The 15,148-nt window shown below is 37.2% G+C and overlaps 1 protein-coding gene across 1 annotated transcript in view; it reads right to left on the bottom strand.

The window, feature by feature from the left end:
• Positions 1–4,596: 4,596 nt before the first annotated feature.
• Positions 4,597–15,148, bottom strand: part of copg2 (COPI coat complex subunit gamma 2) — a 35,531-nt gene continuing 24,979 nt past the window's right edge. Inside the window, 7 exon segments of the mRNA XM_028814450.2 lie at positions 4,597–5,050; positions 8,863–8,961; positions 11,265–11,403; positions 12,893–12,990; positions 13,877–14,048; positions 14,200–14,339; positions 14,485–14,553. Of these exon segments, the coding sequence (XP_028670283.2) occupies positions 4,920–5,050; positions 8,863–8,961; positions 11,265–11,403; positions 12,893–12,990; positions 13,877–14,048; positions 14,200–14,339; positions 14,485–14,553 (848 nt within the window). The 3' untranslated portion in view covers positions 4,597–4,919.

The following is a 15,148-nucleotide window of genomic DNA, read 5'->3' as shown; positions in this document are numbered from 1 at the left end:
ACCATCTGAGCATTGCATGGGGGTCAGCTTTTGTAATATTGTCTGAAACAGAATAAACAGATGGTGGGGTACGAACTGCTTTTTCACGTTGACATTCATAACTGACCACTTCTTTTTTATTTTGGGAACTGTGTGACTGTCTGATCTTGAACGTTTAAGTGTCTCTGCCTCATTGTATCACTCCATAACTTCCTTTTCTTGCTTATACCATTGCTTAAGCCAACAAATAGTACATTTTTCCTTGCCTCCACTTTGCAATCACTGAAATTCTTAACCGACCAACCCCCCCTTATGATGCAGGTTCTGTTCCATGCTCCTATCTTGCTTCTGGGAGCTCTGAACCTTACACAGTCTGTAATGTCACCGATGAGCTAGACAGTGAGGCACTGTGATGCTGAAAAGCTGGTTCATGCCTTTGTCTCATCTGGACTGGACTATTGTAGTGCACTCCTCATCGGGATACCCAATAAGAGCCTTCAAAAGCTACAACAAATTCAAAATAGTGCTGCAAGAGTCCTGATGAGGGTGTGGAAATATGAACATATCTCACCAATCCTTCGATCACTTCATTGGCTCCCTATCAATCTCCGTATCGAATACAAACTCTGTTTGTTTACTCACCAGTGTATCCATGGCAATGCTCCACAATATCTTAAAGAACTCCTTATATTACAATCCACTACAAGAAACCTCCGTTTTACAAATACCTACCACCTTTAACCCCTGTGACCAAACTTCATACAATGGGTGACCGAGCCTTTTCAGCCGCTGCTCCACGGCTCTGGAATGCCCTACCAGAGAGCCTAAGAACACAGCAGATTGTGGGCTGTTTTAAAAAACAGCTAAAGACTTTTCTATTTAGGAACGCTTATTAACAAGAATGCTATAATTATTGTCATTTTATCTGTTTTTATCTTGCCTTGCCTTTGTTTAACTTTTTATGTTGCACTTTGAGATTTTCTGCTAATGTAAAGTGCCCCTATAAATAAAATGCATTATAATAATGAAGCAAAGGGTATGGTGCAAAGGTGCTTTTATTTAAAATCAACAAAACAAAAACAAAGTAAAGTGCAGTGCTTAAAAATAAGTCATTAAATAAATAATCCATAAAACAGGTGAAGGTTAAATTACAATAGAAAAAAAAAATCCTTTTAAAATGAGGTTAAAACAATGGCTGGAAGCAGTCTTTTAAAACAAAGCCCGGTGCCGCCTTTTACTGGTGACTCCCCTGTTTCTCCCATCTAGGCTATGCACCAGGGGAGATACCCTACATGCAAGCTGACCTTCTACACCATACTGGTCTGGTGACCTTTCCGATTCCTGGCTCCAGTTCTGCTCACCCAGACCGAGACTTGGGCTCCCCAGCGACCAGGACGCTCACACTGGGGCTTCCACTTCCCAAGTCCCCGACTCCCGCTGCCTTCGCTGCGGGAAGCCAACCTTCTCCCGGTCAAACAAGTGCTCAGCAGGAGCAACCACTACCGTCGGCCCTCAAGTGCGTGCTGGCCAAACACCCCACTCGGCTCACCTCTCCCAGCTGCCTGCAATCAGTGCGAGCCTTCGCTCGCTCACTCTCTCCCTCCGTCCTGCTTTCTGCCATCTTCTTCCCCTTAACCTCCCTTCACGTTCTTTTTTTTCTTCTTTCTCCCCTTCCCATCCGCCTTGCACTTCTATTGTATGATCTGGGGACATGCTGGTATGGCAACCAGCAGCTCCCAGCAACAATTATGGAAGCGGATGACCCCTCACCTGTGCACTTAAGCGAGGACTGTCCGCATCACGAATCACCCCGGGAACCGCCCCGGCCACACTACCACACCCCCTCTCTAAGCCGCGAGTGTGGCAACTATTTATTTAAAAAGTGGCCTTTTTGACTTGAGCTGTGGACCTGCTACACCACACCCCCCATTTGATTTTTGCCATTTTCTTTTAACAAAACACTGAACGGAAGGTTATATTTATATTGATTTGCATATTAAAATATGCAAAATTCCAGGAGGGGTCTGGGTGGGCTATAGACGCATGCACGTGCATTAAATTTCACTTTCAATGGTATTTGTACAGTGGTGCAATGCTAGCGCTGCTGCCTCGCAGTTGGGAGACCTGGGTTCACTTCCCGGGTCCTCCCTATGTGGAGTTTGCATGTTCTCCCCATGTCTGCGTGGGTTTGTTCTGGTTTCCCCCAAAAGTCCAAAGACATGCAGGTTAGGTGCATTGGCGATCCTAAATTGTGCTTGGAGTGTGTGTGTGCGCACCCTGCCCGGGGTTTGTTTCCTGCCTTGCGCCCTTGTGTTGGCTGGGATTGGCTCCCGTGGCCCTGTAGTTAGGATATAGCGGGTTGGATACTGGATGGATGGATGGCATTTGAAAAGGGGAAGTGAATGGATCTTGGCGTATGCAGTTTTATGCATTTGGATTTTTTTTGTCCGTAGGCCATGTTTTAGTGTGAATTCTATGCACGGCCTTATACATAAGGCCCCAAGTCTTTAAAGATGATGTCCAATGTTTGGTGGAGTTGTTGCCTTTGTTGATGCTCCATGTTCAAGTTTTTCTTGTGTAGGAATGCACTATCCTTGCTGCATGATCCTTTTAAGAGTTCTGTGATGCTTTCTCAGCTCAGTCTTCACAAGGAAAATCATTGCTGTTTCTCATACCGAAGCTGAAATTCAAGTGTTTAAATAATATGTGCTCCGTAGCTTACAGACTGAACTCTGTGCTTTATTTGGTAGGCTGGACCTCAGCTTTCTGGTTCACAAAGGGAAGAGACTGTCGGTTTTCTGCTCCCCATGGAGGTGATCATCAACTTTTGGTTTCAGAGAGAGAGATTTTTTTTTTTTTTTTTTATTAGGACAGTCATTTTGCAGAGTGAGCAAACATTTTTTTCCTTGGGGCAGAGTGCCCTAAAAATAGTGCCCTGAGAGAGAATCTGAGAAAAATCAATAAATGGGATGAGTGTATCTAGTTTACAAAGAAAGGTGGAACTTCTCATGATTAGATTAAAGTCGTTTCCAGTTACAAAATTGGGCCCTGCTCATAGGCAAGTTACATCTCATTTGTCATTCCTGAAATTATGTCTTTGTTTTACCTTGAATCCATTTTGTGCCTGCTGACTGTAGACATTTACAGAGAGATATGCAAAGATGTCAGATCACCTTTAATTTACACCCTTGTTATTAGACGAAGTCCAGGCAGATACTGGTACCAACTGCAGTTCAGTCACTTAGTTTAGAATGCAAGTGAGGGAGGGCGCTCCTGGATGTCTGCTAAGTCTGCTGCCATACAGACCTGGCCTGCCACTATGGCTTAGCACAATGGAGAATGCCCACTGTAATGAGCAATGTGTTTTATTACTTGAAAACACAACCATGCCATGGAAGATAAGGAGTGCGTGGCTTAAAAAAAAAAATCCTAATGGCATATGCAAAAGATTTACACGGCTAATGCAATTACTTAATACCAAAGCACACAACCCCTCAGGCAACATCAATTTTCTTTTTACTGTACAACAACAAAAAAATTAATAGTTCACAAAATGTGTTATTTCTAGCATCTTTAGTTTTGAGATTCATAAGTTTGCATTTCATAAATATTTAAACTGTTAGAATAAAAACAATTTAAAAAATAACCTTAGGTGTACTGCACTACAACACAATCTGCAACTATTATATTCTTTTGTTTGAACTTCACTGTCCTAAACTTATTTGTAATGTGGTGTGTGCAGGTTTAATACATTTGCACATTTAAAACAATCTTTCAGCATATTGTAATGCACATGTTCAAATGTCTGGGAGCCTTTTTTTAACCAGGGTTCTTAAATTAATTTACTGTTATTGATTTAAATATGCTAAATGATGGGTATTACTGCCCACCCTGCTCTAAATTAAAACAATTAGTCTAATCCCTCTGTATGTTGGATGCAAAGTCTGACAAAACTAATCCCAATTAAACTATTAATGGTTCACTGTAACAAAGAGACACTCGGCTAGAAAAAGCCTGTCAAACATGTTATGTGTCTTGTATGTTCATAAGGAAATACAAGTTAAGAATTTCATTGTACCAATGATAGTACTAGGGTGTTGTACCGTGTTAGCCATTATGAATGTTTAGAAAAGCCAAGCAAAATGACACCTTTTATTGGCTAACTAAAAAGATTACAATATGCAAGCTTTCGAGGAAACTCAGGCCCCTTCTTCAGGCAAGATGTAATCATTAATAATTGTACCAATGAGAAGCCTATAACAGTATGAAGTTTGCATTTGACTTTCTTTCCCTTAGTTAATTGTAGTTTTATTATAGGTTAGTTTGTCATTAATTAAAAAAGCCAAAGGATAAATAAGTCTGGTACAGTGGTTAGGTACCATATTTGTTATGACATGTCTTGATTTGAGAATATGAAAACTTCTGAGCTCTGCAATAATTAAAGCCTTAATTACTTTTACTCAGCCAGTTCAGTAGCATAGCCTTGACTAAGACAGTCATGTTATTCATGATGTGGTTCCATTTATCATATACACCTCACACACTCCCTCTTCTCTACAACACAATCAGATGGTGAAAAGTAGCAACTGATTTGTCAAAAGTATAATAAAAAGGACATACTGTAAAATTTATTTATTTTTATGTTTTCATCCACTTTGACCACAAAGTATCTTCACAATAATAAGTATCATTCCGCACCACCTTCATAAACATAGAATGTTTATTTTCAGGGAAGAATTAAACTTTAAAAAATATTCAGGTTTAGCTTGCTGTAGATTACATAGAAGCATAAAATGAAAAAAAAGAAATGGGAGTTTAATGTGGTCATAATGTAATTAAGGTGTAACTCAACTAGCCACAAGAAAATTATTTAATACAGATGCTGCCTTGTTAACAGTCCCAACATGAAACAAATTTCCAAAGATGATATTCAATAGAGATTAGCCTACAGAAGCAAGAATAACATCAACAGGTATTTCGTCTTTACTTCGGACAGTCACCTGCATTGTTACTCCATCAGCAAGGGCAAGCCTGGAGCGGACCAAAATATCATGACCTCCTCTGAAAACACCTGGAATACAAACAACATTTCAATTCAAAAACTGAGCGGGAGTACACAAGTGTATAAAAACACTTCACAATTTTACACCTTATTGCTGTGTTACGAAGACAGCCAACTTAAATCAACCCAAAGTCAGACGTCACTTCAGTTTGTACAAGGAAAGATGTCCGAGTCCTCCATATAATTTGACTATCTATAAACTCAAATGTTGATTACATGTACATGCCTGCATGAGTAATGCACAATAGAACCTTTAACATGCAGTTTTTGCAATACATTTATTACACTTTTCATACATTCTTGGTACTTTAACCACTGATAATCAATAAACAAGCTGTGTAAATTTTCTTATTAGATGACTATCCAATAAATAAATGAGATAAATTCCATGATGCATCACAGCCCTTTCTTTTCCCCTTTTGTTTGGCAAAAATCATTTTAACTCATGTTGGATTCACAAAAGAAATTATTGGCACCCTGGTAAATAAAAGATGAGGAAAGAAAGGTTATAAGAAGAATTGATCATTTTGTGAATCACCTTAATCTTACACTGAAAAAAAATGAGGGAAATCGAGCCTTTAACTGAAGGTAATTTACTCTGAGAAAAAATAAATTCCTCATGAATAATTACTTTCAACAAAACCACACATGGCATTGATTATTGGCATCCCTGCAATTAGTACCACATACAATCTCCCTTTGCCAATACATCAGCACTGGGTCTTCCACTGTAATATCTAACTCGCCTCTTAAGATTACCCGACAAATTTTCAATAGGATTTACAGTAGGTCTGAGGACTGAGATGGCCATGGAAGAAGCATGATTTTGTGTTTCTTTAACTATTTTTGTGTTGAAGTGGATGTATGTTTTGGATCACTGTCTTGTTGGATAATCCAACAGCAAAGGCAGATCTCCTGGTATTTCATGAAGTCCTGTAGCATTTAGCAAACGCCAAACACTTATGTCTGTGATCAAATGACAGGAGAGACTTTTTTGGCACATCTAATACCAATTTTGGAGATTTGGTTACCCCAAGATGCTACTTTTTCTGTATTTCTCCAACAGTGTTCCTTGGGGATTTTTTTTTTTTACCTCTCTTACCATCCTACTCACTTTATGTATGGGCAAAAATAAACTTGGGTCCTCTATCAGTCAAGCTGATAACAGTTCCAGATGATTTGTGCCCCACAGTCGACTGATGTTTTTAAACGAAACCTAAAAACTCATCTCTTTAGAAAGACTTTTTGTTAAAGTATTTTTATAGACTCTTATTTTTGACTCTGTAGCACTTTGAGATTGCTAAAATATAATGTGCAATACAAATAAAATTTATTAATTATTATTAATTATTGCCCTAAATGTAGCTATGGGCATTTTCAGGTCAGTTAACAGCCATTTCCTGACTGTAGCACAGTGATACAGCACTGCTGTCTTGCAGTAAAAAGTCCAGGGTTCACACCCAGGTCCCTCCCTGCATATAGTTTGCATGTTCTCCCCGGGTGCTCTTGTTTCCTCCCACTGTCTCTAGACATGCAGGTTTGGTGAACTGGCAACAGTGAATTGGCCCTAGTGTCCGTTTGATGTGAGGGTGGGGTTGTGCGAGTGTGCGTTTGTTTGTTTGTTTACCCTGCGATGGACTGGCACTCTGTCTAGGGTGTATTCCCACCTTGTGCCCTATGCTAGCTGGGATGGGCTCCAACTCCTTCCACCACCCCATCCCTGCCAGCCACCTCCAAAACCCTTATCTGGATTAAGCGGGTTAAAAAATGACATGGCAAGACATCCCCTGACTTACTAAGGTCAAAACACACGTTTCTCTCATTTGAATTGTGTGTTCTTTTTATCTTTCCCATGTTGATGAATGAATAAGGAAACTTAGCCTTTGTGCTACCTCATACTTATACCCCACTGACACAGAAAGTAATGGATTACTGCTTCAAAGTTTTTACACACTCTGATCAACTTACAGTAAAGTCCAATATAAATGGGGGCGGGGAGGGGGAATTTGAGAGGGATGCCTCAGTTATACTTTGTTCATAAGAATTTCTAGGGGTGCCAATAATTGTGGTACATATGGTTTTACTTCCTGAGAGATTTATTTTTTCTCAGAATAATCTACTTCAACAAAAGGTTTAATTTCTCTTGTTTTTTTCAATGCGCTATTAAGGTAATTCACCAAGTGGTAATTTTTAGAGCCCTTTTTACTCAACTTTAGCAGGGATGCCACCGATTGTGGAGGGGACTGTATACGTCGCATGGAGACAAACTCTGGGCAGTGAAGATTTTTATTTATACTGTTCTCAGATGAAGGTCTTTAAAACACATTCATTATGCATCCTTGGGATAGTTCAGGCTGCCTAGGTTTGTGTTCTCTTTCTGGAAACCTATAGCTCTACTGAGCCTTTCAATCTGTTGTAATTTTGTTGGACTGTTTAGTAAATTCCAACTATGGATGAAAACTTTAGTATTAGGTGTCTTGTGCTGTACTCTAAACTATAACTTTAATTCAATTTAAATTGATTGTACTATGGGGGAAAACTTACTTTGTCCACAAAAACCTGCTGGAAGTCCAGGACATCACATTACAATCCTGCTAAATCACTCAAATGCATTTATTGCCATTTTGGATAATGGGGTTTGCAAATAAATATTAAAATGATAAATTCAACTGCTCAAGTAGTTAAACATGTGACGATGCATAGTGCTCTAATGTCTATAAGAGAGACTGAATATGATGGCAGTATTTATCTGTACAGTAATTATGAATGACTTCATTGCAGCTTCTTCGAAACAAAATCAGCAAGGCCGTACTGTTTAAAAGTGACCCAGAGCAAGAATTGTACACTTTGTTGCTTTCAGTTTTGATTGTACTGGTTTGTGTACCCAGGGAATCTAAAACTGGCCTCTGCTTAAGGTAAACCTTAGCCTTCAAGTGCCACCCTTTCCTGTACTCTACAGAAATTAAAGCAGCCACATATCACTTAGCTACTCCCGGTCAAAAAGTAAAATTAAATTCCTATCTACATATCAAAGTGAAAAAGTTTCACCAGACGGACAGTTGTCACTTTTCGTTAATGTTACATTCATGTGCTAAAGGAAAAATGAGCCCTCTACTGGGAAATTTCACATGAACACCCTTTCGAAGTGCCATCATGGGATTATTTAAAGAAAACTGTTACCCAGATCTGCCAACTTGTGACACAATAATAATCTCTGAACTCATTTCAATATATAACATAATGGCATTTGCTGACCATGCTATAGTTAAAGTAATGTAATTTCTGTTTGGTGTTTTGTTTGCTTGTATTTTCACAACAAAAAGCAAACAAAGCCAATCTTTCAACTTTTTTTTTTTTTTTTTTAAAATGCAGAACATGCAGCAATTCTACAACCACCTCAAAGCTTTCCCAAAGCCATGACCATTTTGCTATTACACATTTCTGAAGTGGGAAGTTGTGCTGTCAAAATCCTAACTCTGAAAATTACTCCCAGAATGTAAACAACTTTTATATTCATCTTTTGAATGACAAACAATAAGTAAGTCCATGCTTTTCACTTACTGCGTTTTCTTCAATTTAAAGTGTAAATCTGAGGTGCAACAATATTCTTCAAACAAAAGGTAAAAAAGTATAACTACTAAGGTCCTAAAAACATCATAACCAAAAGAATACCTTAACTTTTAACTTCAAGTTGTACCACATTCTAATATTTGACTATTACATCTGGGTAAAATTGACAGTCCTCCTTTCAAAAGTTAAAAAATCTACATAAAAGTTAATTATTACTGTTAAGAACAAATCATATAAAAAAAGAGACTTACCTGCAAGTAGCAATACATGTGAGTTTTTATTTTCTGGAACTTTATCTGTCCTCTCACAAGGCTGCATTCCAAGGAAGCTGATAATATTATTGATGGCCTCTAAAATAATAATAATAATAAAAAAAATTATATATTTTATTAAACCCACAGTTACTAATTGTGGTATTATAAGAATTTTACATTTATACACAAAGTCACGATTAGCAGTGTAAAATGCAGCATTTGAATTCTATTGCAGTAAAATTCTTATGAAACCATGATCAGCATCTTTTAACAAGTCGACTTTCACTCTCAAGAGCAGTCTTGGTATGCTGTTGTCCTAGAAATGTTAAATACATTGTAATAATTTTACTTTCTAATGCTAAAACGCTAGACATGAAACCATAATACACTATTGTGAAATTCTGCAAAATGCTTCACTGTTACACACAACAGAAAACTTGATTTTTTTCAAGTTTTCGGCAACATATTGTTTTTCCTATTGAGTTATAGGTGTATTAGGATTCTTCCAGGTAAGCAAAGTGACATGTTAAACTATCTAGCAATAAACATTGTTAATTCTTCTGTTACTCCATATACTGATGTCAAAGAATTAGGAATAATTTAAATATCACATTAGGAAAAATATTTTTAAGTAATATCTTCCACCAAAATTTAGCACAGCCACAAAACATATGGCCTAGCAATGCCAGAGCAATATAGCACTGTTGTATATTGGGGTCTCGATCCAATATATTTTGGATAATCAATCTGAAAAGATGTACAATTCCATGATGTATTGAAGCATGCTAACCCAGACTAATGAAGAATATACATTATGAATAAGGGAGGGGTGGAATTGACAGAGAGGTCCTTTTCCTGGGCTGTACCTAAGGTGGTTGTGTGATACACACTTTGACAGTGGTAAAGCCTAGAAATACCAATACCCTAAATATTACTAATGAAAATACTGTCTATTCAAACAGTTGCATGTACAAGGATAATTTAATAAACAGCTTTTTAAAAAAAATCCACTGGACATCCATCTGCATGCATTGCGTTTCTGCTTTGTAGAGAATTGACAGCATCCTGAATTTCAGTGAGCTTCACTTCCTCTACAAGAAATAATTATCTGAGTCCTACTGATGAGTTGCAGTGACAGTAAAAGTACCCAGAGGCCACAATGATGCAACTAACTTTGGCTATTGCCATTTTAAGATAAACCCACACCACAGTCCACTAATGATGAATGACTTTAAAACTAAATCATTTGTGCACCTGACTATTCTCAATCTTTATGATAATCTGACCACTGGTTAAGTTGCAATACATGTGTTGCATTGTGTAAATATCTGGATTAACATTTTACATATACATAATTAGAAGTAATGCACTTTCATAAGTCAATTAACTCTTTGAGGGCTGAATATTTTTTCCAAAAAACTCAGTTTTTTGAAAAGCACACATAGCATCGGTTTCACACATAAATCAACATCTGTTGTTATGCATTGTGGCTGCTGTTGGCGCATGTCCAGCATCTCTGGCAGCAGTGGCTGCATGGGGGCACGTCGATGGTCAGCAGGAATGCACACTGGGCCAGCTGCCTGGCTGTCTTTGCACAGCAGGCGGGTGGCGGTTGCAGTGTGACACAATCTGGTTTGTACCTCTTGACATCGTAAGTGGTGGTCCTACCTGGGAAACGCTTCTGTTGGCGCATCAACTACACAAAAGTGTTCAGTGCCACGATCAGCCAACGACCGATCAGATGATGCTGGTTACCTCACTTTCGTTTTTGATATTCATCTCCAGATCACTTGCATCAAACTTGGAGTCCGACAGGTCAGATATCGATTCAATGAAATTATGTAAAACATCCACGGAGTATTTTGCTTTGCACATTCGCTTTGGTCTCTCACCAGATGTCAGTGCCATTTTAGAGGTTGTTTGCTCTTCGCTACTCATGCACACATAGGGAATCGAGGTTAAATCAACAAACCTATGTAACTTTCCTTCTAGCAAAGAGAGTCAAACTAAAGCGTAAGGGTGAGTTTTGTTGCAGTTTACAGCTGATTACCGTCCACTACTCCTGAATTTTGACAAAAGTTGACATTAGCCCTGAAAGAGTTAATATTTAACATATAATATGCTCACTCTAGCATATTAAATAACTACTAAAATAATCTTCACATCAGGTTTTACTTTAAATATGGCCTATCAGGAATTGAACAGAGCACAATTTTATTTGGAAAATCATGAAGAATTCGTAACAACTGCCTTTGGCAAGTCATGAAATTAATTTGGGAAAACAAAACTAATGTTTTCAATGAGAGAACTAAAATTCTCCGAGTTGATGAGACACCATCCCTTGATTTAAAATGTTCCTAAAGACACACTATATTTGCCACAAAAGTAACCTCAATTACCTTCAAGGGTTTTTACAGAAGCAAGTGCAAATGTTTCTTCTTTTTCAAAGTCATCTCCTACTTCCTCCCATGCAGCTCCAAAGTTGGGTTTAAGCACTTTTTGAATATGGTCAGCTACAGTTACTTCCAAGTCTTCAAGCTATTAAAAAAAAGATAATAAATCAACAAGTAAAACCACTGCTTCCCTAAATCAAAGTCTTTGCACTCTCTAACACATTCCAAGCAGGATCAATAGGTTTACAACTCTTGAAACTTTTTCACCACGATCACCGTAAGATGTGCACTTAATGAAGTGTAGGCTTTCATATTATTGCTAGTGGAAAGTAATAATAGTCTTCACCTTTATGGTGTAAACTTTAAATGTACTGTACTATCTTTATGAATAATTAATATTTCTATAACAACTGTTAACCTTCTGGTGATTTCAATAAGCAGTGCAACACTTAAGCCATCTAACAATGAAGAATACTACACAACAAGAAGCTGAACTAAAAAATGTATTTATTATTATAAAATCAGGTTGACAATGGGCCAGAGCATCAGTAATTAAAGTGACCAGACAGGAAAAAAGGTGAGTCTATGTAATGGAAGTGCTGTTTACAACACAGTTGTAAGGACAAAAATGATGCCTAGTTGTGACAAAATATATCACTGTTCCTAGTTATAAATCAATACAAATCCCTAATTCTTTCTGGAAAACATTCTCTATAAATAAAAATTAAGTGTCTCTAAATAATACAGTCTCTTTTAACTATTCTGTATCTAACTTAATAATAACTAACACATTAGACTCAACTATGCTGCAACAATCCTGCCAAGTTCATTTGCTTCATCCTGATCTATTCTCTAATTTTCTTTCCACTGCCTGTTAAACCTTTCCTTCCACAACATTCTTACAGAAACATACACTTGTTATCCTTGAAAATGAACTTTTACCTTCTCTCTTTAGAAAAATAATGCAGAAATGAAAAATGTATCTCTGGAGCTTTCCATTATGAGCTTTTCTAGTTTATTCCCTCTCCTCTAGATACCATGATATTCAGCATGCTTGACATTATTAAGGAACTACTATATTAACCCTAATAGAAGCAAGGTACTTTACAATTACTTAGCTACATTCATTTAAGAAGTAACACACCAAGATGCCCAATACCCTCTTACATTAGATTGTGTGGTCTTATCTTTATTAAAAACGAATATGGCATTTTCCTGATGTTCTCGAAGGTCTTCAATGTCAATGTACAGGCCAAACCACCGTTCATTTTGCAGGTTGCTGTAACTTTTGATGTGTTATCTTAAAACATATATAATTTACAGGAATACCATGTGTCATATTAAATAAAAAGTAAATTAGGAGAAAGTTTAAAGGTGGCATTATAAAATACTATTTGCATTAAACGAAGCCATGAGTCTTTCAAAATAAGTAACTATTACTGAAATGAAATTATTAAATTAAGCAATAATGAGATAATCTGGATTTAATTCTGTGTTTCTTTGCACAATTTAATGACTTCTTACGTGCACTCATTTCATGATACATCCTTGTCCTATTTATTTAATTTGGCACAAACAGTATTCCATATACAATAGTTTAAAAAGCACTACTGAAAATGCAATGACTGAATTACCAGATATTCATCATCATAACCATCTTCATCTGGCTCTCCGGTATTTGGATCACAATCACGAACTAGGTATTTCATTGTGCAGCTAAATGTGCAAGATACTGCAAGAGATGAGAAAATACATTAAAATGTGGGATTTAACATTAACTAACCATCTGATAAGCAAACACCTAAAAACAGTATCTTGCATCAAGGTAAAGATTAAATGTTAATTGCAATATCTTATAATGTATGTCGTCATTTCAGCAAATTTTCAGTTGGGGTGATGAGGTCCCAAAGGGATGTAAAAGCAAAGCATACATAAGATATCCATCCATCCTTTATCCAACCCGCTATATCCTAACTACAGGGTCACAGGGGTCTGCTGGAGCCAATCCCAGCCAACACAGGGCACAAGGTAGGAAACAAACCCTGGGTAGGCGCCAGCCCACCGCAGGGCGCACACCCACACACCAAGCACACACTACGGACAATTTAGAATCACCAATGCTCCTAACCTGCATGTCTTTGGACTGTTGGAGGAAACCGGAGTACCAGGAGGAAACCCACGCAGGGAGGACCCGGGAAGCAAACCCGGGTCTCCTAACTGCGAGGCAGCAGCGCTACCACTGCGCCACCGTGCCACCCATACATAAGATATGTTGAATGTTAATTTACAATATAACAAACCCATCCAAATTTTATTAAAGCAACTGTGTGTAAAGAGCAGACTATAAATCCCAAAACACTTGGGCAAAAAGCATGGTTATAGTTTCTTTACATAAAATGTTATATTTTTCACAATTAAAGTACAGAATGGTTAAATGCTCCTCTATAGCTCACACAGAGCTGGTTTGCACTCTAGGCCACATTGCCTATTTTCTCTTCAAAAAAAAAAAAATCTCAAGAACCACTCATGCAGAAAGCAACAAAATGAACTGTTTCTCCATCACAACCTTGCTGTAATAGAGATGTTCAAATTACTGTGCCCAATTTATGAATCAGTACCTGCTGTAGGATCTTCATCAGGTAATCTAACAAGCGTGTAACATGAGCTTGGCTGATTGTATGGTAAATTTGCCGCTGGAACATAATGGACAACTTCATATGCTTCAGAAGGTTCCATTTGTACAATAACTTTCTGTAAAAGCTGGTCATTTAAGGTGTTTGTGCAATCAAACTATGAAGAAAAGGGGGAGAGAAAAAAACATACAAAAACATGAGGATTTTCTCATATTTAAAATATCTATTCTAAAATTTGTCAACAAAAATGGTTATTTAACATTAATATATTATTTAATTCTACTTGTGACTTCATTTTGCATTCCTACCTGAAATACAATATGATTTGTGAAAGTATGTTTAATACAGCGAACCACATATTCTGTCTCTGCCTCTGTCAGCTGAACAGGATCAGAAGATTTGAATAGGGGCCCCAGCCCTTTGAACTCTGGAATTGCTGAAAGTTGCTCTAAAAATATAAATTAACAAATATGTTAAAATGTTTAGTGTAAGTAATGACTAACAATACCAGCAGAAACAGAGATCAAAAACAACATTTCAAACACACAATTATGTTTATGGATATGATTTCTGGCCATTATGATACCTCTTACCTTGATAGATGTCCTGACGGGAGGGGGCCACCTTCTCAGGTAATTTTGTAGTAACAATAGGAGTCAGTTCTAAAAAGATACACTTTGTATTAGCTATCACTTTACAGATCATTTTATGTTAATAAATACAAAAAACATGATTAAAAGCAAAAAAGATTGTAGAATGATTTTATCTATCTAAAGCCTATAATAATCTAAATACTACAAGGTGTTTTTAAATGCTGCCTTATTTTTTCCTAATTACTAAGTCAGTTCAGTGTCAACAAGTCATAATTGTTTGAAGAAAAAAAAATAAATGAAAGCCTAGCATGTACCTATTCATATCAAAATTCATCAACTTGCATAAGGTAAAAGAACAGTCTCTGTGCTCTAATCAATATGTTTATTTTGGCATTTAGGAATACCACCAGCATAGGGACTGGCTCTGCATGACTCTGAACTTGATATGTGGATTAGAAAGTAAGTGGATGGACAATTAAATGTATACCGACTCTATTTCTATGCCTGTTATACGCTGGAATAATTTTGAAAATTTGCACAATGATAAATGATGGAAAAAAAAAAAAAAAAAGAAAAAGACCAGTCAAGTTAGAGCCTAGGTGCACTTTAATTCCAAGCTTTTCTTAAGATAAAACTATTGTTGTTGTAGGATATGACAAATGCT

Source organism: Erpetoichthys calabaricus, chromosome 1 (genome assembly GCF_900747795.2).
Source record: "Erpetoichthys calabaricus chromosome 1, fErpCal1.3, whole genome shotgun sequence".
In the NCBI taxonomy this organism is placed as follows: Eukaryota; Metazoa; Chordata; class Cladistia; order Polypteriformes; family Polypteridae; genus Erpetoichthys; species Erpetoichthys calabaricus.
Note: the sequence above shows the minus strand (reverse complement) of the source record. Positions and strands in the feature narration are given on the sequence as shown.